This window comes from Struthio camelus, chromosome 7 (genome assembly GCF_040807025.1).
Source record: "Struthio camelus isolate bStrCam1 chromosome 7, bStrCam1.hap1, whole genome shotgun sequence".
NCBI classification, from domain to species: domain Eukaryota; kingdom Metazoa; phylum Chordata; class Aves; order Struthioniformes; family Struthionidae; genus Struthio; species Struthio camelus.
The window spans coordinates 10,072,187-10,098,674 of record NC_090948.1 but is presented as its reverse complement, the minus strand read 5'-3'; the positions used below and the strand labels follow the sequence as shown (position 1 = coordinate 10,098,674).

General features: G+C 39.1%; 1 protein-coding gene across 13 annotated transcripts in view; it reads right to left on the bottom strand.

Annotated features, from left to right (window-relative positions):
- Positions 1-26,488, bottom strand: part of ABLIM1 (actin binding LIM protein 1) — a 234,607-nt gene that overhangs the window by 14,258 nt on the left and 193,861 nt on the right. For 2 of the 13 annotated variants that reach the window (XM_068951639.1, XM_068951638.1), the window contains 9 exons: positions 22,883-22,918; positions 21,504-21,633; positions 19,058-19,177; positions 9,659-9,763; positions 7,275-7,322; positions 4,685-4,831; positions 2,357-2,451; positions 2,130-2,226; positions 69-130 (listed from right to left, as the gene is read on the bottom strand). In XM_068951639.1, coding sequence (XP_068807740.1) covers positions 69-130; positions 2,130-2,226; positions 2,357-2,451; positions 4,685-4,831; positions 7,275-7,322; positions 9,659-9,763; positions 19,058-19,177; positions 21,504-21,633; positions 22,883-22,918 — 840 coding nt within the window. The remainder of the gene's footprint in view (positions 1-68; positions 131-2,129; positions 2,227-2,356; positions 2,452-4,684; positions 4,832-7,274; positions 7,323-9,658; positions 9,764-19,057; positions 19,178-21,503; positions 21,634-22,882; positions 22,919-26,488) is intronic. The other 11 variants (XM_068951640.1, XM_068951643.1, XM_068951642.1 and 8 more) reach the window with 7 other exon arrangements.

Genomic DNA, 26,488 nt, shown 5'->3' with positions numbered 1-26,488 from the left:
TAGCAGGGAAATAAATACCACAGATGACTAAAGACACCTTCTGCTTCTCAAAATTGCCATCACCTTACCCTGTGAAGTCCATTTCTTCCATAGCCAGGGAGAGAAGAGGTTTTGGAAGCTGAAGCATGTGCTGTTGAATGAGAAAGAGAAACATTTTTTATTGGAAAAATCCCATGGAAACCCAAAACCAAGAACATTTGAGGAATCAACCAGCATTAAAAACACAATTAAAAGAGCTAAGCATATACATAACCAATTGAGACATGCTGACTTTAAGAAACTAACACCTCAGCTCCAAATTCATTACATCCTTCCATACATTCTGTAAGTTATATGCAGGATGGTCATATCATGGTGGCAGGTCATCAAGAAGGGACACTTGTGATTTTGCTGTGATCAAAATCAAAGGTGGTCTCCACTGTGTTGAAAGTAATGCTTAAAGATCAGAGAACGGAGCAGAATAACTTTTTAGTCCTTAGGCAGATAAAGTATTACAAATTTGTTGATTAGGTACACTGTGCAATTTCTTATGATGGGATCAAGGAAAAGGACAAGGGAAATCTATCAAAATTAGCACTGTTTGACTGGATAGATTCCCTGTTAGTGCCCTAGGCTGGTATTGCCCTCTCTTAAGTAGTACACATGGTTTATACTGCTGCTGCTGCATAACGCAAGTTATGAGAGAGAGACCAACATTGACCGTTAGTACTAGCACACTCCATTCTCTCTCCATTCACATGCTTTAGTTTTCTCCTTTTTTTTTTTTTTTTTTTTCCTACAAAGGAGAACAGGCTATTAGTTTTGGTTCTGCGACAGTATAAGTGACAGAGGTTTGAGCACTAACTTCACTAGGAGAAGGATCAGAACAAGCAGCGGTGACTGAGTGTAAACAAATGTGAGAATGTGGGAACCTAATCTGAATGTATTGATAACTTGCAATGGCATAACACTTCTGAGAACATTACATGATTCAATACCTCTTCATGACTCCTGCTTTCCATCGAAATAGTAGTGAAATAAGGTACATGGGGACATTCAGCTTAGCATTTGCACTGACCCTAGAAATTGCATGAGCAAGCTAATGTGGAAATGTCAAGGGTGTGTTTTAAAATACAGACAAAAAGATGGACAGGCAAATAGAGACATTGTCAGTGTAAGGGTCAACAGCACCTCTACAGTTACTACAGCCCCCTCAGACAAGATCTTCCATATAAGAATGCATGAGCTTTTTTGAGCTTCTAAACGTTCCTTTTAGCACAGGAGGGGAAGGGATGTGGAACCTGAGGTGTTCTTCTGAATGCCTGTTGGCAATAAGAAGTTTTGGAAAAGGCATCAGTGATTCCACAAGAGGCATCTGTGATATTAATGAGCGCACTGATCCAAGTCTTGCCACAGATGTTCTCTCCCAGACCCTAAATAGAGGCAACAGACTTATGTAATGGGGAATACAAGGAAATCTTAATTTGCTTGGCAACTGCTCCACTGGATGACTCCAAAGAGAGTCATCTTGTCCCTTCTTGGCTTGAAGTACAGCTGCTGCGCTACAAGGACCTGTGGATGTAGAGAGTAAAATAAAACCACAAAAACCTCTGGAGTTCGGAGAAGGCCACAGATGTGTATCAAGACTTGCAATGAGGCCAAGAATCTAAGCCACCCATTAAGCAAAGCAGGTGCTTTCGCCTTTGCTCTGGAACACAATACACCCAGTCAAAATGCCAGCTAAGACAGAGACATTGGCTGTGTTTGGAATATGCAGCTCCACTCATAAACATGGCTGATTTTCTGTTCCTGAGAGGAGAGACTAAGCAGCGATGGGAATCACTAGTTTAAGCCAAATGTGCTATTGTAATTTAATAACCCAGTCTATTAGTCTATGCATGATGTAATAGTCACGGCTATATTTGACTTCCCTCCTAATCTATATTAGAAAATCTCTCTCCCAGAAATTGCCTCAAAATCCTGAAACTCTTATTTCTCCTAATTAAAAAAGAACCACCATCACCCTCCTCCCCTTCCCAAAACCAGCTGATGAGTTAGGCCATGCTTTTCAGGGAAGAACAACACATATAGACATTGCAAGTGATCTCCCAGAACCATTCATTGTTCATCATTAGGTTTACATGAATTACCTGGAGAATCGTAACGACTGGCAGAAAGGGATGACCTATCACGAATCTCCTTTTCCATCTCTTCTTTCAGTATCAACTGTCCAAGACCAGAGTTGAGCTATAAATGGCAATTAAAAATACTGAAATAAAATAAAGCTGATTGAGGTATTAATAGAAACTGCTTATGGAAAAAAAGGGCACTTTTTGGTTGATGTTCAGAAACAGTAGTAAGATAAGGTTACAATAACCTTCAAAAGCTGTTCCTCCTGCAGCTGCCGGCGTCTCTGTAGTTCTTCATCCTCTTCCTCTCTTCCAGTTGATCTGCGTCTCATGTCAGCTCCTGCTTCCATAAAACCACAGAGAGCCCTTTTTACGTCAGTTCTACCACATCTTGAAGACTTCAATACTAGTTCAAAATACTGGTCAGTTTGATTTCCTGAATAAAGAAAGCAGTATTTTCTTGCAGAATCAAAATCCTTTTTCAAAACTCATCCTTAATAAAAGTCACTCAGATAGTCTGCCCTATGGCTGTTAGTTAGCATTCGACTAATATTAACAAGAAGTTAAACTGCACATGGGTTCCCAACCAAGCAACTGTCTGTGATACAAAAGCTATCAATGAATTTAATAGAGAAAAGACGTTTAGTTGGCTAGCTATGAAAACAAGGGGTTTAAGGGCACTGCTACATGCACCAATGGTTGAAAAAAGGAGGTCTGATTTACATTTATACTTTTATCTAGGCTCCGAAAAGCAAATATGAATTAACGTTTCAAGTGGAAAATGAAATTACATTAATATCCTAAGTACTCATATTTGGAATGAACATGGATTTATTTCCAGTCTAAAAAACTAATTTAATCGATCCTTTGGATAAAGCTAAAATTAACTAAGACCACTTTACATCTGAACAAGTGTTCTGCATTTTAGTTTCTCATTTTTTATTGATTAATCTTTATTTTCCTGAATATTTATGGGAAATGGTCTAAATAAGACACCAGGACATTTCAATGAAGACCTAGAATATGATATTGTTGAAGGCAGTTATACACCACATACATTCGTTCTTCACAGGCTACACCCTGAGGTAGTTACACAACAATCCTAGAGAAGACAAACTAAGTATTTTATTTCAATGAAGACTAAATTTTGCAACTAAATTATCGGAAGGTTTGCTAGTATAGGGAAAGACAAAACGTTACAGAGAAATTAAGTATTTGTAATTAAACTATGTATTATTCTGTTTGGTGTCTCAGGCTTTTGCAAAACTTTCCAGTACAGTAGTAGGATTACTCTTTTTTGATATCTGAGTTCAGTTCAGCTCTGTACGCCAAATATCAGACTCAGACAATCAGATAACAAACCTAAAAACTTGGGACTTGAGGGTTTGTTTTTTAGTGATTAATCTTGTACAGTGTCTTTCTATTTCCGAACGCAAAACGGCCATGAGCACATTTTTACCCATACAGTTTCCAAACGGTCCTGTTTAGTTTCTCAGGTGTAACAGAATCACCTGGGAGCCAATTTACAAAGAAGCTTTACTGGAAACAGTCAATGTCATCCATTGCCTGGAGACTGAGCTGACAGCCAAAATCTTTAACAAATCCTCCAGCTCAGACAGGTGGCATAATAACGCTGCAGTTACCACAGACGTTGTCAGGAGAGATCTAAGCACCTGTATGTTGTTAATGTGATAGTAAGGTTTCTGAGGTCCCAATGCTACATAAATGACACTTCCAGAAAGTCCCAGCAGTCCCTGCTGCGTATATAGCCCCTTCAGTTGGCCACTGTCAACACAAACCATTGAGCTCGGCCACCCTGTGCCTCCTTCTCCCAGCCTCTCCATGAAAACCCTGCTGCAAGGAAAGCTACAAGCTTCTACATAGAGAGCAGGAATGGGCAAGACCTTCTGTTTTTCTGAGGTGACGTCATGAATGAGCCAGGGTAGGTAGTTTACTTTATGCTACGTTTCACTTGGGGTCAACAAAATCAACGGAGAAGACAAATACAGTACCAAAGAAAAAGTTAAGAAATGATCATGTACATGATTTAAAGAAAATAAAATGAGATATGTGCAGCGCAACAACACAGAAGAAAAAAATATAGTCTGTGGAAACAGTGATTCTGAAAAACTTTAGCCTGTTAACTATTCCACTGCAGTTATTGCTTCTTGCCACAGAAATAGCCATGTGGCCAGAAGCAATGACATTTTCTGTTAAATATTTATCACTAGTTTAGGACTAAGGGACTACGTAAACAGTAACTGAAAGAAGTCAGGCTTGCATGACACACCATACTGTTTGTAAGATACCGCATGGGAGTTCACATAATTTGTCTATGGGTTAGAGTCTGTGCGATCAATTCCAATGTGCTTTTGCAAAACGTCTTTCCCTCAGCCCTCTTCAACAGTTATAAATACACGGACACCCAGATGTCTCACCTGAAGAACTACACTTTGCAGTGAAGACATGGGGTGGACACAGTCCTCCCTGCTGGATCTTATAGATTCAATATTAATCTACTTTGGTTAACAGTACCTTTTAATTCGCATCATTTGTACCATATTTCTTTTGCATACCTATGGCCGCAAGGGAGGGAGGACCTGGCCAGTGGTCCGTCTCAATCTTTGGTATCTCGTTGGGTGCTGGTGCATGGGCTGCTGGGAACTTGGAGGACTTGATGATATCCTCGGAGGACTTGTTCTGTGCTGCCAAAGCAGCTGCATCTAGATGGCAATCAGGGAACTTAGGTATGTAATAATCTGCATCAATGTAAAGGTTTTCCTTATTTTGGCAAAATTTTATGCTTTACAGCAAGTCCATTTTCTAAAGTGAACATCTTTATGTATTGTGTTTCAACTACAATTTGAAGCAAAGAAATATCTTTCTCCTGCTAGTATCTTGTAATCAAACCCTCCTCCCTTCTCTCATCCCCACCCTCAAAATAACCCCAAATCAGCCTTGGATTTTATTAGGATTTTACATTGTTAGAATGATTATGCAAGAGCAAGAAAATTCAAGCTAACGGTGTGTGCCAATATTTCCTAAGGATATGGGATTACTAAGGAAGAGCTCTAATGTGCTGGTTTGTCTTCCCTCTAGGGCAGGAATATAGAAACTGTTCGGAGGGACAGCACTAGCTTCACTAAAGATAATTATTTCCTGTGCCTCTGTGAAAAGCTGTAAAACAAAACAAAACAAAAACGAAACCTGAAGCAAACAGATACATTTATTTAACCACTGGAATTTTTCTGCTTACGTATTTTGCAATTAACATGCACGAATAAAAGTAGATGTGAATGTATTAATAATTAATAACTAAATTAACAATAAACTCCATTCAGATCACCTCAGCAGGGAAAGGCACTTCCAGTGACATGAACCTCATCAATAATATAGCTTAGGAGTGTGACACACATTTAAGATTCCAATCTGAGCCATCATCTCTTAAAATCATGTGGGGATGTGTGTTATGGCTTTCACTTCTTGACATACAAAAAATCCAGCTGAATTCAGTTTGCACTAAAAATAGCCTTAATTACCTCTTATATGCAAACTATCTGTCCAAAGCACCTTTAACTTAGACAAGGACATCAAATCGGAAGGATTCTTTTCTAATTTTTCTTTTTTCTTTTTTTTAAACAGAAAAACACCTGTTAAGGCAGTGATGCAGAACACAGAAGCAAAAGGAGATGGTTCTCAATAAAGCATTCATTTCACTCTCCACTTTTAAAAATGTTTACTACTCAAAGTTGAGATTTCTAAGCAACACAAGGGACTGAGATATCCTTATTGCCATTAATTTATGGGCATTGTTCATCCAATCCATTCAAGATATTCTAAAAACACCAGTATTAGATGTAATTGGGAATTCTGAGAATTTTATGATTAGGAAACTCGTAAGGATAATTACAAGCATGTCAGAACCTAGTCAGAGTTTACAAAAGCATGACTTCGAACAGTACTTACATATTAGAATTGATGATGTCAGTGGTTAAACATTCACATGTTAATGGGATGTGAGGAGATACATTAAAACCATAAAAATAAACAAAAACAATGTTAAGACTTTCTAAAATGAGCATATGGTTTCAAAACTGAAAAAGGAAAAAGGGAAAAGGAAAAAAAAAAAAAAAAAGTAAAACCACAATAGCGTTGTTCTTCAGATGCTCGCTCCAGTCTACAGAGAGGACTTCCCTGTATTTCTTAATCATTTCAACTCAATGGCTCTCAGCCAACTGTTCTTCTAAAACCTACAGAACTACTCATTTGCTACTTAATCCTAAATAAATTTCATTAGATAAAGGGTCTACAAAGGGAAGGAAACGCAAAGTGTTTAAAAAGTAGAGACATCTGTCTTTTAGCAAATTACATAAAGATCTTCTCCTACTTAAAAGTTTTCTATTCACGACAGAAGTGAACAGTGGACACATTTACTTAGAACATATTTATAATACTTGCTCGGCAGTACTAAAGACTGGCAAGGCAGTTGGCTTCTGCCTTTGTTATTTCAGGCTTGCTAAAACAACGACTGCTCTAAACTTTCCAGACTAGAAACACTGTTGTCCAACTCTAATCTAAACACTGGAAAAACAAACAGAGTACGCTACCTGAGCCGTTTTACAGGGTTTGACAGTCAAATTAGCCCTGTCAGTGGCAAGTAACCTATGTTATCCTCAATACACTGAGGATTCTTAGTTAAAACACAGGTACATTTGGAATGCCAATCTGATGATAAAATGTCCACCTTTGCTGATGAGATAAAGAATTGTACTTTCTTTGTCTTAAATAAATGTTTTCTGTGAAGTTCCTGTCAGAGAATGGACTGTGGCTAATCCATTTTACCGCAATGAATACCTGTACTCTGAAAACATAAACTTAAAGAAGTGAAATACAGAAAGGCATCGCAATGCTAAAGAGACAGTAAAATCCCAGTTAGTGGCAATTCTGCTGTTAACGTCAATGTGGCCAATATTTAAACTATATTATACAAATCAAACAACATGTTTTAAAACATAATCACTCAGCAGGACATGGAATAAAAGTGGTTTAAAGTTTGGATTTATCATTTTTAATGCTCATACACTAAATGCTGAATGTTTTTCACTAGTCTCTGTGTATCTTGGTTTAGTTGACACTCCGACTTTGAAATATAAATAGATCATTTACCATGTTGTTTGTAGATTGGTGGTTTTCTGTAAATGTTGACGCCTTGATCTGTGAAATTAAGAAGCAAGAAAAATGTGAATATGGGAACTACTTCAGCTATAGAAAAAGATAACTCCAACACTGAAACAACAGACAGATCAAATCAAGGATGTAGCACAAGAAAAAGTCAGAAAACTAATCCTAGTTTGACACAGAACCAGATTATCTGACAAAAAGAAAATGTCAGAACAAGTGACAAGTCAAAGATGTGATATGAAGTCCTTCAGAGCTTATTCTGTAACATGCGGATGCATCCAAGTCATGAACAATCTATTTCAAATACTCAGAAGACTGTTACTGGGATAAAAGTTAGAGTGGAAATGCAAAAAAACAAGAAATGTCAATGGCAAAGATACAAGCAATTTGGGGAAAGCTACCCCAAATAATTTCTGTGGGAAATTGCTTCTGTCGTAACAGCTCAATTTCCTTTCCAATTTGACTGGTTGGAGAAGAACGCAGTGAACCTATAGTTCACTTTAAAACCCAGAGAACAAAATAAGCTGCCTAATATGCTATTTCGAACAGTCTGCAACAGGTAGACTTCACTGAGTCAAAGGGATGCTTTACATGATATTAGCTGATATAATGGTAATTCTCAAACCACATCAAGGACAGATTTTTTTCTTTATAATTTTTTTTTAATGTAGAAACCACTACATTGCACACTATCAATGTAAATCAGAATAAAAGCACTTCCCAGAACTCTAATGCAGTAAATCTACAACATGTCTAAAAGATCTAACATTTTCCAAAACAATGATGTTTAAGAGAGAAAGATGTTTGTTCTAAAAAATATTCACAGCACTTCATGTATTCTGTACAGGTGAAAATACAAAAGTTCATCCGAAACTAGTGCTGCAGTGCAAAAACATACTCAGAATCCTATTATAAGCCATGAGTTACCAGGAGCTAGAACATTCGTGTCAGAAACCAATTTTGCTACTTCATACGCTCTAAATTTTTTTTCAGCTACAGCAGCAAAGAGATAAAAAAAAAATTTTCAGAAATACATGCTGTATATCACAGATCCAATTAAGGTACTACAGGAGACCACTTCACCTGTGGCTTTAAGGAAGGTTAAAGCTAGGAATCTATGGAAATAGAGGCAAATCTTACTCTACAGAACCCTACATCCTTGACTAAATAGGCAAATCCATTGCACACAAAGACACCACAGTATTTCTTTCTCAGTAGCGATCTATTGCGCCTACCTGAATAGCAAATAGGTATAAACACTACAAGGGTAGTCACGCAGACCTTTTGTGCATGCCTACACCAGAAAGCTTGAAGGAAGATATGAGCATAGCTCCTTCTGTGGCTGCACTGTGCCAGCTGAAGAGGCTCTCTCTCCTACCAACCAATCACTCCCACCAAAATAGGGATTATTTCTCAACAGAAATTATTCACGCAGGTGCACCTTACTTTACGCAAGTTAAAGCCAGCCACACTAGCATAAGCAGCTGAAATAGCCTGCCTTAGCCAAGCCAGCTCATACTAACTTAAAGGGAGAGTTCACACAGTTTATCTGCCAGAGTTGAGGGAATGAGGAGGAGGAGTAATCTCTGGCAGTGTGAAGGTTACTGGCTGAAGGTGGCTTGAGGAATAATTAGATACAGAGTAAGGCTCTCAGCTAGCACTGATGCAGACAGAAGACGTAGGTCCACAGCCAAGGGACACATACCCTCATCCCATCAAAATAAAAGACAGAGGAACAGATTATCTTCTCAGAGACTGGAAGAATTGCACAGCTGACTTAAAAACAGAGACTGCCCTTTGCAGAGAGGGCATCCTGATTCATATATATCCTTGCAGATCTGCAGGTCTCTATGGGGACACCAAGCCAATGCATGAAATGAGTACAGAAATGTCCCCATCCAGTTAAAAAGAAGAGAAGAACACTGACTGAAGCAAGTCATGACAAGACAGACAATGAACTGCATATCTAATTGCTCACTGGTCAGCTCTTTCCTGCATGACACTGTAAACCAAAACCAGCTCCTCCAAAGCTAGCAGTTATGCTGGTGCTCAGCTGGTGCAATTGGGAGAAGAATCGGGCCCTACATAACTCATATCCAGCTCACGGACTGTCAACAGACCCTGAAAAACAAGGCATTCTAACAGTTAAACATCCGATTGACAGAGCAAGGTATAAACCACGATGCATCCCCACAAATTTCTTAACACAATACTTGTGTTGCTCAGCAAGCTCAGGAGCAGGCAGTTCCCAACATTGTGTGTGCATCCCACGGTAAATAGCGTGAAACAATGGAGACAAGACAAAAATTACAAAGGCTACATTCTACACTGTGACAGGACACCGAGACACATACAGTGCCAGCTCCTACCTGGAACATGGAAATGTTTAGGGGCCTGAGCGTAAGTTGGAGTGAGAGGGCGACTGTCTGGCCGATAGGGGACAGGGGAGTTCCGACCGCTGGACGGCTCATTGCCTCCAATGAAAGAATGGAGAAAACAAAATGAGAAGAGGGAAAGCAATAAAAAAAAAAGCAAGCCCAATCAAACCCAACCAAAAAATCGGTGGAATCAAAACCTCCAGGGAGGAAAGAAATTTGAACCAAAAATATAAATACAAACAATAATAAGATCTGGCAGCCCTGGTGACTTTGCTTTCTGATATTCCTGCAGAGACAAAGATTCATGTTCAGGCTGGAGTTGAGTTCTAGCAGCTCCCACTCATTCTGACGGCATGCAGGTAGAAGCTGTGTGCTGGCAGCTGGTGGTTAGATGGGCAAGGTGGAAAAGAAAAATGGAAGGTTACTTGACAACGATTTAGTACGGAGACTCACATTTGGAGTTAAAAGTCACAGGCATGGAGCATAGTAGTTGATGTGCAAACTCAAAATGAAATCAACTTCCAAGCAGGTAGAAGCAGAGGCTGGCAGCTACTACAGTACCCTACACCAAAAGATCACAGAAGCTAGAGATGGAAAATAGCTGTTAGGTCACTTGGCCCATATCACAAGGCATAACTGTTCCTTACACACTCTTTCATTGGTTTAGCCCTTTCATAGCAAATTTTTGATGTTTCATGGCACAATAATTTCTAAAGCAACGTAGCCCACTTGGTTGCAGCACCAAAATCATTGGTGCCACCTCCAATCTCTGTCAATGCCAAATTTTGCTCTGATGACAATAGTTTATGACCGCTGATTTAGCAACCTGAATCTAATGTCTAAAAAATTAAGTTTTATTTATACGATTATTCTCATCAAAACTATTACTTTGCCTCCTAACAACCCACCGCATTAATCCAACAGCCCTGAAAGATCCTCTGGCTGTCAGGGCCAGAGGGCTGTTACAGAAGCATGCAGGTGGATCCCCAAGCATCAAGACTTAAAAGGCAGATTTCCAAATACAAGACTGTGTATATACCATAAAAGAATGATATTGCCTTTTACTTTATGCCATTCTTCAAACTAGGGCAAACTATCACAAGCAGAAATAGTCTACCTGAGTTCTCACTTTGCATGGGTGTGAGTGACCACAAAGGTGACAGGTAGGGGAGCATCAAACCGCTTCAATTTTGAAGATATGCACAAGGGAATAAAAAACCTAGCAAAATTAATTAACAAAATAAGAAAAAAGTAGGAGACAAGTACAAGAGGCCTATAAAGCAACAACAGAAAAGAAAATGCAGGCCTCCTTTCAGCTGCAGACTTCCTGTGTCCCATTAGAGGGCCCAAAATCCCTGACTCAGCACACTTCTTATTTACGTATTGTTGGAGGTAAAAAAAAAAAAAAAAAAAAAAAGGAAAAAAAAGGAAAAAAAGGAAAAAGGAAATGTTTTTTGCACTCTTCCTCTTTCACTAGGGGGGTCATCTGTTAATCTGAAAGGCACCAGATGGGCAAAACAATGTTCTTCACAAATCTCACTGAGGGACATGTACCACATATCCTCTGTTAGTGTACGAAATAAATCGTCTATCCATATATGCTTTAAAAACTGCATGTACACACCGTTTCGGGGGCTTGACTGCACAATTCGTCCAGATGAATACATGCGCAAAATTCTGTATTTACCACCTTGATATTTTGGCCCTGAATGACATACTGTACATTATATCCCCCAAACATGATGTTCTGTCACCCACAGACATTTTGGGTCCTATGATGTTGAGTTTCAGGCCAGATAACAGTCAAGACCAGATTTACTAGCTCTGAATAGCAGAATGTATGATTATTTTAAATAACATTGCCATATCTCAGTCTATTGTCCTTTACCTGGACTTCCAACCTTGTGTTCTACTAGTCCATCCTTTGAAATACCCTGACAGTGAAACATCTAACTTTGTTAAACTGATTTTACTCATCTTTTGTTTCTATGAAGAGATTATGAGTCACTTTTCAGCAAAATCATTATTTAATAAAGAAAAACACCAATGTTGAGAAGGTTTGAAGATACAGATCATTCCAAAATTTATAACCTTTATACGCACATGTCATTCTGCCGTCCAGCTTCTGTTGATAATGAGTAAATTCAATGAAAGAGAAGAAGCAAAAAAGATTTATTGAACTGTGGACTGTCACAGCAGAGGAGCCACCAGTATGTTTCATCTGCTGGGAGACGGTAGTCAACATGGATACTTTTTTTTTTTGTATTTATTTCACTGAAACAAATCTGTAAAATCTATGTGGACATGCTATAAGGTTTTGGTTCATCCAAATATCAGTTTTTCAGTTAAAGAAAAATAGATGAGTCTTAACTTTGCTAAGAAGAGTTGCACAGGCTTTTATCTTGAACAGCTTTAAGGTTCTAGTTACAACAGTTCTTATGAGCATAAAAGTTTAAGAGTCTCATTCTAGAGTTTGCTTGGAAATTGTTCTGATTTTGTTGGAAAATGGCACTGCCTTGAGCCTAAAATGATCTCTAATAAGTAACACAGGTTTAACAGGCATTTGCTGAACTGCAGGCCTTGCCTAAAGGTCCAAAAAAGGCTAGCAGCTGGGATTCCCTCACCTTTGCACAGTAATTCAGCCAAAAGGAATGGTTCAAGGCCTCTCAGAAGCACAGGCAGATTGAACTCAGATATAACTCAGATGATATGGGACTAGTACAACCAAGGCCAGAAAGCTGAAGAGTCCTACACAGTTTGGTCGACTACTGCTGCTGCTACAAGGGGAACGGAAAAGGTGCACGCAGTGACAGCTGCTGCAGAAATTCTAGCAATATTTTCTGTCCTATACCCTGGATCTCAGAGATGACAACACCTGGCTTTCTAGGCTTGACACAAGTGAAGTACCCAATGTAGACATGGCTATTTGGTTTGCTCCAGCAATCTACTGTCTATGCAAATGTCTAGACTGCCTAGGTTTAGATTTGATCCTGTCTTCCCCCAGGACCCTAGTACAGAATCAGTTTGGAATACAATCCAACGTAAGGACCCTGAGAACACCCCCCCTCCTGGGGGTTTTGCTGCCTGAGCTCAGGGCTAGGTAAGAGATGGTGCAGCTGAGGGCAGCCCTCCTCCCTCTGGTGACCTTGGAAAGAGCTCTGCCAGACAACTCTGCTGGGAGGCCTCAACAAGGCCTCCCCCACCCCCTCCTCTCCCTTAGGATTTGCTTTTAAGCTAAGGCCCAGTTGCTGGGCCTCGCCTGAGCACCAGCTGTGTCACAACCACGCCTCTGCCTGGCTACAGACCTCACTGATCTGGACCCTGCTCTGTGGACTGACCTCCTGGCTTGACCTTAGACCTGCTTCATCAATATGGACCTGCATGGCGATCACTGGGCTGCATCTGTCCTGGATACCATCACTGGACCTGATCCTAACCCTGATTTGCTGATGCCTTTCCAGCTTAACCTTGGACCTGCCTTGTCTCCACAGACGCTTGGGGATGATGTGGACTATTGGGTGAACCTAGCTACCACCCCTGGGCCAACCCCGCTCACCTCACTCAGGGCTGTGGGACGGGGCCCTGGCTGGCGAGACTGCTGCCCTGACAGCCTTGCTATCACATTTGACTGTGGGCTCCCTTCCCTTAGGGAGCAGCTGTCAGCTGCCTGACACTGAAATTTAAGTGAATGAAATTTGCAACAACCTTCCTGTTTTCCTCCACTTCTACAGAAGTCCTTTACCAAGGACAGCTCCAGTAAATGCTATGACATAGATCACAACAGATCTAAACCATATATATATATATGTATGTATGTATGTATGTATGTATGTACGTATGTATATTATGATGAAGGAGGGGGAATGGAATAAAAAATTAAATTTTTCTGGAAAAGAGAAGCACAGTGTGGCCAATGTTTTTATAAACTGTTTGGAACAGTGGCCAGAAATGGCATAGCATCTAACTACCATCTTGGTAGTCAGATCTCCACTCTTTTAGTATTTGAGATACAAGAAAACACTCAAGAAGCTATACAGATTATAAGTCAGTGAAGATGAAGGCACTGCCTTCTCTCACTTGTCATCAGTCATGCACAGATAACATAGTGATGCAGAATGAAGCTGCAAGAAAAAGAAGGAAAACATAAAAAGAGGAGGAAAAAAGGAGAAGGAAAGGGTAAATTAGAACTTAGCAACTTATTGGAGAATGAAATAAAAGCCATCAGACTCATGCTGCTACAGATGATTTAAATCTGTGTAGGAGATCACAGGAGATCTACAAAAAGAAAGGGTTTTGAAGTGAATAAAAATGATGGATCACACTTTGGCCAGCCTTTCAGGAAAATGATATTGTTTTTCTTTCAGCTCCAAGCATATGAAACATCTTGTTGTGCTTCTTGCTGAGGGGAATAAATGTTTTCAAGTTCAAAGAAAGCTGGCATTCAACTGAAAATGATGCAGCATATCATGACTTGCAGAGGTCAGGGATATAACTGCTTCATTATATACAGCACAACACGATGCAGGTTCCTGTTGCCTTCTGAAGGGCTCGCCACTGGGCCAACTTGTGATTCACAAGCGGAATTTACGGAATCAGGCCAAAAGGCCCAGTATGCAACCAAAACTGAGCCTTCTGTCAACTTGTGATTTAGTTGCTGTACTTCTGAATCAACATAGAAAAACAAGCTCAACAACACTTGAAAGCCTAAGCCCTTTTTAGGTTTTGTCAAACCACCATTCATCAAGCCTGCCCAGATGTATAGCCCATATTTTCCACACAGAACAGAAAGCCCTTCAACAGCCAAAACATGGCTGTTTTCCAGAACAGAGCTCTCAGCTGCATCTGCAAAACCCTGGAAATAGTTATCACACACACAGAGTATTGGATTTCAGAGACCTGCCTGAGGGAAGATTATGTAAGCAAAGCAAAAATCTGTGAAAAGCCCAAATTCATTATGCAGGTGAGCAAAATCATTATGGGAAGGTCTGTGAGCAAAGGAATGCCTCTCAACGCAAAGCTCTTTTTACTCAGAAATCTTACAGGGGCTTTGCAATATTTTTGAACGCCTCTGAAAAATTTTAGGCACGTCACATGAAATCCTGGCTCTAAATGAGAGTTTTGTCTCTGATTTCATTAGGGTCAGGGTTTCTTTCATTCATGGACTTGTTTTCACTCTTTCATAGCAGAGATTGTATGTTATTGGGACAAGCCCAAATTCAATGGAGAGCCCAAATAAGTCTAAGTCTAAGCTGATGTATATTGCACTCTCTTCTCGCCCTTTCAACATATATGTTACATCAATGAATTCTCATTAAGACCTTCCTAGCAATATTTAGCCCCTATACTCATCAGACGTCTTCTCTAAGTTTGGCCTTGTCTACAAGGCTTGAGCATTACATTGATTCAACTGAGCTTTATGTAAACACACTGAAACTGGTCCAAATGTCTACTTTTCTGGCTTGATGATACAAAATAATATACACTGGCATAACATGTCATATACTACTTTCATTATCATTCTGCTGTTTGGGAATCATGTGCCTCTACCAAAGCACTTATGGCATGACTCACATTCAGTGATTCCTAAAGAAATAAAAAATACAGCTTTCTGAAATCCTTACCTTACAAACTTACATGCAGTTCACCTCCCTGCTAAAAAGCACAGGTTGCTTTGAAAGAGGATGACCAAGTACAAAGGAGATCACATGATGCTTCTTCTTTGAAATAGCACAAATGTATCATATCTAATTAACCCCAGTTAATTAACCCCAGGCAGTTCTTTAAACTTTGAAAAAAGACACCTAGAACACCCAAGGCATCCCCCTATGGATAAGGACATCAAGGAATCATTAGATGCAGCCAGTGACAGATCAATCTTTCTTCTGTGCTGCACAGATGTAAAAAGGAGGTACTTGGACACGTGTAGTATATAGAGAGGACAAATAAAGAGCCATGTGGGACACTCAGATCAACCCCATCAGTGGATAACAGAGTATCTATTTATAAACATGGAATAGTGAAAGGTACATGTGGTACAGTGCAACTGAACTTCACCCAACACTACTTGAATGCCAAAAAACACCAAACAAAATCCTCAAACAATACACTGGGCAAGCTATACTTTCTCCTCCTACAAAAACATGTATACTTTTATGTTATAACCATAGTAGGGTTTATTTAATAAACTTCTCCCTATAATCTTGCCTTTCTTGAACTGCATGTGCACTGGTGGTACACATATGCATACACATATTGTATGTGCTTTCAGGCTATATTTGATCAAGAACTATCTTCCATCATAATCCTTTCATAGGACGAGATAGAGCTTTGGGAACATCATGAATATTTATCTCATATTTGGGGTTTGCAAGCACCCAGATGATTCATTTACATGCTGGACAAATTACAAAGGACTTCAGGCCATTCTGACCTGAAACAATAACCTGTATGCAGAGATCACTTTAGATTTGTCATCTATATCATATATCACTTGTATGTTGGATAATTTATTCTAGCTATGCTGCCTTTGCACCAGTGAAAAAATTTATATGACTGAAATGTACTAGCTCAACTGCAAATCCTTCCATCCAACATTTTGCCTTCTGTGTAGTATTATACGTTTTAAGACAGTAGGAACCACTGTAATCCTCAAGTGCAGGTAAAAGGACTAGTGTCTACTGAGAGCAGGTTAAATACGCATATTTTTGAGAAAAGGTTCCTGCTTGATTAAACATTTTGTATTGATGTGAAGAAAAAAAACCTTTCCTAAGCTGTTTCAAAAGCTACCTATCTCCACCTTAAACAAGTCAAGAGAAATGATGATGGCTTTGCCTAATTTCAATGTCCAAATATAGGACCTTATTATATTCTGCCTACTACAGTGGAGAGCCTTCTGCTACCACACATTTCTGCTACGCAGGTACATAGACACTGAGAAAATCACCACTGAATCTTTCCATTTGATAGTGTTAATAAATTAACAGCGATAACCTTTTTCTAAGAGGTTTGGAATTATCTGATGGTTCTTCTCTGAAGCTTCAGGAATTTTTCTTATGTCACCCATCCTGCTGGGACTGTGGAACTAGCATTCTGCTGTAGGCCTCGTTCAAGTATCTAACATCTCTACTTGTACCTGCTGTTCTATTATTTATCCATCCAAAAACTACAACAGCTCTTTTAGCTGGAGCATCTTTTTCTGCTATCCTGATTACCATCCACTAGAACAATCAAGTTGTTTTCAGAGCTACTGTTCTCCTCCAGCATGTACAGACGGACAACATCCCTTAGAAGCATGATTTACATTTGGTTACAATGAAAATGGCTGTTATTTTCCTGCACACTGTTCACTGAGAAAACTGATGTTCTTTGTTGGCTACTACTCTCCCAGTCTTTACGTCATCAGGAAACTCTGCAATATTATTGCATGCTTTCTTCCAAATCATTAATAAAAATACCCAAAATGTCACTTTATCTGTGTATGTTTTATAAACGTCTGAGTCTGGCTCAATGCTTTGGGGGAATTGCTTGCAGTAATGTTGAGTGAAGCTAGAATGAAACACAACAGTGTATTTTTGTTTTGAGTAGTCTCTTTCCTCCTCAGAGAGAAAAACCAAAATGGAATGGAAACCATGGAGATATTCCCACCACATTAACTTAGGTGCTCCAGGTCACCTAAAGGAGGTGCTTTTTCTTCTCAACCTACTATTAGGAGACCACCCTCCCAATTCAGGCATGTAAATTACAAGATGTGAATACCTGCTACTTCCCCCACCCCAATGTACCACGTTCGCAAATGGTGAACACTGTCACTGGGACATGGAACTGAGCTTTGGGGAGATCTGTTAAGATACAAGAGATGACACGAAATGAAAGAATCCTGTCCAGGCCTAAGCTCTTTACGTAAAATTTTCAGAAAGTGGTGGATTCTTATGATGATTTACGTGCCTTTACCTGAAAAGAAACATACCCGCCCCTTTCATTTCAGTGTCTGTAATCCTAATTGGCCGTTTGTACTGATAACTGAGCCACAAACCTAATCTTCACAACAGGTGCTCTTCTGAAATCTGAAAACAATACGCATGAATTTCAAAGAGTTCTTCTGATACATCTGTTGAAGAAGCTATTTTCTCAACAGAAAAAGGATGAAAACGCCACTTGAAAGAATGTGAACATTAATTTAAATTTACAGCAAAGAAACGTTGAAATTGCAAAGTTTATGGATTAACTGCATGCTGAAATGAGCACTGTATCTATTTTTAAGGGTCCCAATCTTTTTAGTTCGAAGTGAGAATTTTTTATAGCAACATAATAGGAAAGTTAAAAGTGCATATTAATGAAAATAATTAGGTAAAATACAGGACTAAAATTAGCAATGGTGATCTGAGTGTTTGAAGAGATAAAACGTTGAAATCTATTAGCATTTCTTGAAAGTCCATGGCAACAGCCTCGTTGCAACTGTTTTTAACGATGTTCAGTGCTGTCTGCATTCATCAGTGGTGCCAGAATAGAAACTATGCTCAACTTACTCAATTGCTTCTTTTTGAGCTCTTGCAGGCAACATAAGCTATGACCTTCTCCCCCAACAGAAGAGAGGGCAAAGCCAGAGTGCTCCAATAGAAGCAAAGGCAAAACCACCTTCATAGAAAGCAAGAAATAGAACTAAAGGCTTAATGAGCTGAGTGAGCTCTTTGAAGGAACCAGTGTGAGAACAATAAACCTTCCACCAAAAATCCAGCCATGAAAAATAAAAGATTAAAAAAACAGAAAGGATGAGATCCTCAGCTAGTATAAATCTGTGCAGCTCTACTGCCTTCAGCAGAGTTTGCCGATTCTAACTGGTTGAGGAGAAGCCTACAGATTATGTTTTGTTGGACACTAATTATTGCCAATACAATTAACAATGATGAATTTTCTTGTTGCCAGTGATCTTTATACAATACGCATTGTGTGTGTGTGTGTGTGTGTTTTTTTGATCACCTTGATTCCATCCAGGCAATATTTGTAGTCACTTTTTAACTTATTGCTTTAAGAATGCGCAATTATAATTAAATCTGACACGCTAGTTGTTGTATGGATTGTCATGTACTGCTTTAGAAAGACGCTAAATTAAGAGCATATGGGTTCTAAACAGTAAACGAAAATGCTTTTCTGTGTATTTCTAATAGGTAATTGCTTAATGACTCTTCAACTAGGGCCCTTAGAAATGACATATTTCCTCTGAGAAAGGAGATTATGTCTATTTTAATATAGTTGTAAGTGTAAAGGCACATTTCGAGGCATGCTCAGCTACACAGCCAATGACGACCTTATGGAGAAGCACCTTGTTAGCTTTGACAGAATGCTAATAGATCTTCACTCTGAGGTACTCCCTGGAGAGGCCTGGCTCCTTACCTTTGACATGGGGGATGAAGTGGTGTCGGAAGGGGGAGTTGGGGCGGGAGTCATGGTGGGTACAGCTGCTACTGCTAGTGCGCAGGTAGGACAACCGCTGCACACCAGTAGAGAGCAGCTCTGCGGCAGCAGGGAATCGGGGGGCAGGACAAAATGAAAACAAAGAAAAACAATAAGAGAAAGGCAGGGGAGGAGGCTTCAAAGGAAGGGGGGGGAAAAAAAGCATTGAACAATTAGGATTCTGAAAAGTAGGAAGAAAAAAAGGTTAAAAGACGTATCAAAGGGTTCATAAATGTTAGACAGCTACAGGAAGTATTTGAAGAGAGGCTCATATTTGTAATCCTTTGCTACTTTAGCATAACATCCATTGGCTTAATGAGCTTCTGACCTATGCCTTGTTATTAAAAAGTAGCCTGCTACCATCATGCAAACACCACAAACATCGCAAACACTGATGCTCAATTAGTTAAAGAATGCAGCTGCTTTGAAAAGAGCCTGACCAAAAAACGTCAGTCACGAGGCACGCAAGCTGCCTTCTATTGTTTTAAGACATTCCAAAAACGCTGCCAACATCAACTAGGGCATCGTGGGAGGAAAAGGCTGCAAACTTTTCAAAACTTTTAACGCTCAAATTGTTTGAAGAACTTTATGCTGACAGCATCAACGGAGTGGTGCAGTTCCCTTTCAAGGGGTTGGTGGGAGCCAAAGAAAAGTTATCTGGAGCCACTAGGTTTATTCAGCAAGAAATTGCTCTTGCAAATAACATGGTGATAAGAAGGATCATTAGGAAAAAATGGTAAATATATATGTCTTATTCAACACGAATAACACTGTAAGAAAATTACAGAGTAACATTAACAATTATCCCCAGGCAGGGTGGCAGAGACCAAAATAATGAATTGCACAGAATTACTTCTGTGTTATATGAGAAACAGAAACAGGTGAGCCAAAGATGAGATCATCTAAACAGCGATAGGCTTGAACAAAAATCTTCCCAGAATATCCCACAGGCTGCAAACTTTGGAAGATTTCAGATCTGGATCCAAACTCCGTGGCTTGGGCCCATCTGTCCATTACAAGAATTATATAAACTGAGATTGCTTCTGAGGAAGGTCCTTGACTGAACAGAGACAGTAAAAGTCATAATCACACTAAAGACTGGAACAAGGCCTGGATCTGTTCGTATCCCTGATACAACTGATATAAATGGAAAAATCCCCACAGAACTGCCAGAATCCAGAGACAGAAGTTTGCAGCTTTTTCACGCTTTGTCAGTCTCCTTTGGTTTTAGCTGTAGCGTCATCTTAAAACACAGCCGTGTTGTCAGCACTAACTATCAGACACAATTTGCTTCTGTCCCACCTCCCTTGCGTCCTTTAAATAAAGCATTCACTGACAGGCACAATTAGCTGCTTTCAGCCCACCCCCACTAGCAAATGGCTACAGCATTCAAGTTCCACAGTGGTGGCTCTACAATAAATCTTTAATTTTAAAAATGCAGCTCCTATTGTGTATGGGCTTTTGGCATCCCAACCATTCATCTGTAATCACCACGGAAGATGGAACTGCATGATTCTATTACTTAGTTTAAAAACAGATCACAAAGATTTAGTTCATTAATATAAAGAATAAGATCAGACTTGAACAGTATTCAACGAACACTGTTGAGAGATACATTTTTAATGCAGTTTGTACGTGGATGAACCGTTCAAGTTCACAAATTGCCTTCATATATACAACCAGTAATTTTGAATGCACTGGGAATCTGAACGCCCTGTACATTTTCTATATTGTACATGCAACTTTATTACTGCTACATGAGTAACTGAAGTTTGTGGTTTTTAAAACTTACTGAGCGATTGCCTATGGTTTTAGTTTTTAAAAAAAAAAAACAAACCTATCTTGGCAACCACAAGCCCATGTTTTAAAAAATGACCAGCAATTTGGAATATCTGTGTTTTTGGGTGCTTAACCTGAGATTCCATGGCTGTGCCAAGCTTTAAAAGGTAGGTATCCAGCATTTCCTGAAAGGATGGCCCATCAAAAGAATTTTTAAGGAGGGAGGAATTCTACGTTAGCTACTTCTGTATAGTCAAGCCACAACCACTTTTTTCCTCAAGATGTGATAATTTCCCAAATGCCAGAATGAAGTTCATCATTCACCACTACAAATTGTTGCTTACTTTCAGAAACATGCAAATGTTTAAAAAACTAATTAAAAACAAATATCAGTATTTGTGATATAAAGCACATTCATTAATCAAGGGCAAAAGACTGCATTAATAAAAGAGAAAAAAAACAAGTAGAAAAGGAGACATTAAAATATGCAACAATTTTTCAATTCTAAATTTTCACTACTAAGAGAAACAACTGCTTCTCTATGCCATTCTGTGACATAATAAAGAAACAATACTTTAATGTATACTTCTAATGCAGTTGCCCTTACCAGGTCTGTGGAAATGCTGAGGGGAACGTGACATGGTGGGTGTGTAGCTGTGGCGACTGTACACTGGAGAATTAATAGAGCCCTGACTAGTAGATCTGTGAATCATGCGATCCCGAACATCCTGATAACCCTGCAGGATAGAAGCATTTCACAAGAATTCACTAATACATGTAAATGCATCTTATGCATTTTTTTAGTGGCACTTAACTGTCATGGATCTGAAGACATCAAGAGAAGCCACTGAAATAAAGACATCCCCTAAGCTTTCAAACTACTTCAGTATTACTGCTTTCTTTTTTTTTTTTTTAAATGATCTGGACCAAAGATCCTAAACCATTTTTATAGTCGATATCAGAGTTCTGTCTTGGAAGGCTCAAATTCCACCTGTCTTTCAGGGTTTTTTCTACTAAATTCTACATAATCCTAGATTTCCCTGTGCTTGTGATTCCTTAAGGGAAGCTGTGTTCATAGTACACCTGTCCTGTAGCTTGCTGTACAGATGAATGAGCTAGCCTTCAACAGCTAACTTGGAGGCCGGTAAAAATTCAACAGCTGCAGCACATTCTCTGTAGCTTAATTTACCATGTTTCTCAACTAGCTACAGCAAAGGGTTTTAGTATCCAAATTAGATTCCCCTTGCATCTGAAAACAAGACACCTGCTTGCAGAGTGAAACCCAGTTTACTTGGTTTCTTGTAAAAAAACAAAACAAAGCAAACCAAGCCAAACAAATGGGACAGGAGTGATTTGAATGCATGAAAACACAGGATAAACTTTATAATAACTTTTTAACATGTAGCAATCAGAGCGACTTTTAGTTAAACAAACAAGCAACATCCCCCACTCCCAAAATAGTAATGCTTATACAATGGCACCTACACAATTTTGACAAATAACTTCACAAATGTTTAATGTTACTGAGATGTTCATAAAAGCCCATAGGGAAAAAATAAAACAAGGCCACAGTTATGTTTTGTTCAAGACAAAATTGGCAATGTTTCAGTAGCAACAATGGAATATTATTTAGATGCTTTGAGCAGCATTTTAGCTCATGGAGATCAACTGGATCCTGAGATCTGAGTCCCCATCTGGGCCACAAGAAAGATGAACACACAAGAAGTGACCTCTGCTGGACAAATGACTCTGCTTTGCAGAAAGCAAGCAGATTGGAGTAGTAGTTTCATTTTCTGTATAATCTGTCAATGAGAACTTAACGCTTTCTTTTTAGATTTAATTTTCCTTAGGTTTCTATTATCAGAAAGCACGCCTATGCGGCAGAGTTGAATCAGATTGGTAACAAAATCAATACCTGCATTTCATTCCAGAAATGAATAACTAATCATAGTAACATACTGTCCCCAAAGGTTCCACCAAACTTACTTCTGCAGAAGGGGTAGGAGATAATGTCCTTGGAGACTGCAAAGACATAAAAAATAGGGTTACAGAAACATCCTTGCATATGCCGGGCCAGAAAATGGCAATCTAAACATTGCTGCAGATACGCAGATGCATGGCAGCATAACATGGCAGTGTAGATGTAACTGAGGCCATTCTAACACCGAAAAATTATTTTTCTACATTGCTCAGGAGCTGTTCCTTAAGTCACTGAAGCAATTTGAGTTTCTGGGAGAAATATAACAGTTAAGTGAGATTAACTCAGTCAAATATCATGCAACGACATCTCTGAGCCATCTAATCATTATGGTAATTAAAACATAGCTGTAAAGAACAAAATGCAAAAGAGTTATTAATTTAATAAACTTGCCTATTATGAAGAAATCTTTAAAGTGGAAATCAAAAGTAAACGGTCTTAACTCAGGGCTTTACATGGCATCAGGAATACAGAAAAACTTTCAGGCTGAAGCATATTTCTCCTCCAACACATATACTCTGGCAAAAGTCTGCTCCTCCCCAAGGCCTTACATTCACATACTATCTTGCAAAGCAGTAAGTAGTTGTCATCAACATCTCTTTGATATGATCTCTCTTTAAATTAGCTATGGGCTCTTCCACAGTCACGCAAAGAGAACAGACAGGAATTACAAGCATCTAAATTGGAAGAACTATGCAAAAGTAAATGGGCATAATACTTATGAATAGGTTCTATTACAGCGCTAGGGAAATCGAGGCATGAAATAATTTTTAAAAACGAAACATAAGATCATGCATTAGCTGGTAGTTCAAACAAGAAAAAGTAGGATTCCCAGTTATGTACCTTTAATTACAAGACCTTTTGAAGCTGGAAGATCAGAATTTAAAATATTTCATTTATGCACTAAACTTCAATATTATTTAATTGCTGTACTAAACCCAGCAAGAGCTGATGCTTTTAAATAAGGCTACAAGTATTATAGTACCATATAGCTGTGAAGATAACGTCTCAGAAGCAAAACTGCTGATTCTGCTATATCTATTACAATGAAGCACAACAGCAGTTGCATAAAATGTAGGCAGAATTTCTGTTAATAAATGTCCACCTATACACTTAGTGGTGAGAGATCATAAAAGGGGCTGGTGACACTGGCAATGCAAAATATTCAAACAAAGGAGTGACATTTTTGGTTTGGGAACATCTTCTGAGCAATAAAGTTTTTAAAAGCTTGTCTAGCAAAGCCTTCTTCTACATTCTTGTTTTCCTAATTCTTATAACTGCACAAGTTCTATACAGAAAATCATCATTTTATTACAGATTGAATAGCAGCAGCCATAAAAACTTTACTACTCTCATGAAACATGTCACATACAGTGCTCTGTAGCATCATTTTCTACAAAAACAACGAATGAGAACCTAAAACTTGCAATACAAATGAACAAAGCAGTTTGTGATATCCTTTGCCATGTTTTTCTACAAGCAATTTACATATTTACTGCAAATAAACCAATTTCCATAATCTGCTGTGCCTAGATGCTCAAGTAATTAACTATTGTAAATGATAGTCACAGGACTCTTAAGACTTAGAAGACATCCCAGAAAGTGACTTGATTCCTTGACTAGCCTTTCATACAATTCTACTTCACTACTGTCTGACATCATCTCTGCGCTTTTTGGGGAAGGGAATCATACGCTACCTTATCTCACATTCTGAGTCTGCCAAGGAAAGTTTGGTTCTTTGCTGTCTGTGAGGTCTTTTAAAATTTGTTCCATCGCAGAAGTTTTTACACTAATCAGTTTGAAACACACTGTGTAAGTAAAGTGAGAAGGAAAAGCTCTGTTCTAGAATAGCAAGCCAGTGAAAATACAAAGTGATAACTCTGGATTAAAAGAAGACAAAACAAAACAAAACAAATCTGTGCAGACATCCTGTTCTGATCAAATTTATGGTAAAATCCCCTGCAACAGGCTCAATGTTCTATTCCTTTTAAAACCAAAGGGACTGCTCAGATACTTGAAGTCATATGGATCCTTTCATGTTCTGGGAAATTTTGGCAAACACTATTTTGGTCACATGTAAAGGTGTTGTTTTATAATGGAAGTTCCAGTTTTTCCCACTGACCTCATTTTAATATTCTTTTGGTTGTAGCATGAAGTAGGGTGCTTGCTCTATTTCGAAGCATCTATCACGTCAGAAGAAATACTTATCACACTTTCCAACAGCTTGTTTTCGGGAGGCTGTTACAGACATTCAGTGCTTTCAACTGACAGAACACAAGATGTAGGTAAAATACTGCTTCTCTAAATATTTATGCAGCAAAAGTCAGAGGTGAACAAAAGATTCGATTCCTGTGCTGGTCAGGCTGCTAGCAGGGCAGAAGTAATGGGACCTGTCACTCTGCGACCTAAATAACAGCTTTTGGAAAGTTTATCACTACGTTAAGTGCCAGCCTCAGTAGCAGAAAGTTTATTTAGTGACCTCAAGCAAGTAGATCCTGTAAAACAACCACAGAGTACCAGAGGACTCCTCATGAGCTTCCTTTCACTCTCCCGCCTAACCGCTGGGGCATCTTTACAGTATCTAGCATGTCAGCTCCCGCTAGATGGTGCTGTATAAATAAACATTCTTCATTACAGACTTTCAGAGAAACAACACTGGCATTTAATTGAACAAGACAGACTGCCAGCGAGAAACTCCTCAAAGCATTTTTTTTTCATTGCAATAAAGAAAAAGGTCTATTGCTCTCCCTTCTCATTTTCTATGCCTAAAGCGTACAATTTTGTTGCAGCTCATTCCCTCCAGTCTGAGTGTGTCCTCACTACTAGATTAACTTGGGCAGCTGTTGCACATTTCCCTCATGCACCCAGGAATCACCTGAATTTACTGATGTCTTTAGTCAAGGCGAAGGGCATTTCTGGGGTACAAGTTAGAGCTCAGGCTTTCTTTTTATTTAACGCCACCACATACACACATTTCGCAAAGTGAATGCAGGCTTAATCACTCAAATGGTTTTAGTCTTCCAGAACCTTATCACAAAGCTCTCTGGGTCCCAGAAGGACAAACAGTTTTCCAGTACTTGCTGAGAAAGGATCACAGAAAGTGATTTAGCCTACCGTGGAAGGAAGAACAAGATGACATGGTCTTGAAGTCTTAAGCAAGACAGCTTCAGACAGGATACACTAACTGGGATTGACTTTGGAGTATGTCTCCCTGTATTTGGGCTATACTAGTCCAGAGTCTTGGGCCTTTGTGCCAAACCCGAGTTAAATCTACAGTGAAAGCCTAGCCAAAATTATTCTTTTGCTTACTTCCGCAAAACAAAGCACGAATTTAGCTGAGGTCAGCAGAAGCTGGCTTTGTTAGGGACCACAGTTTTTAACCCCAAAACCAAAATATGCATAAACTGGACTCCACAACTTTACAAAGAGCTATTTAATACAATGATGGATGGATCTGCTTATAATCTAAACTACGCTGTTTATATAACATTTATAAATAGTAAACGAGACAATTCTTACACAGTTCACTGCTCTATAGCATACATGGCTGTGACTGGAACAGCAAACCATGAATTCACACAACATCTTTTTGAAGATGATGGTGACTGATGTAA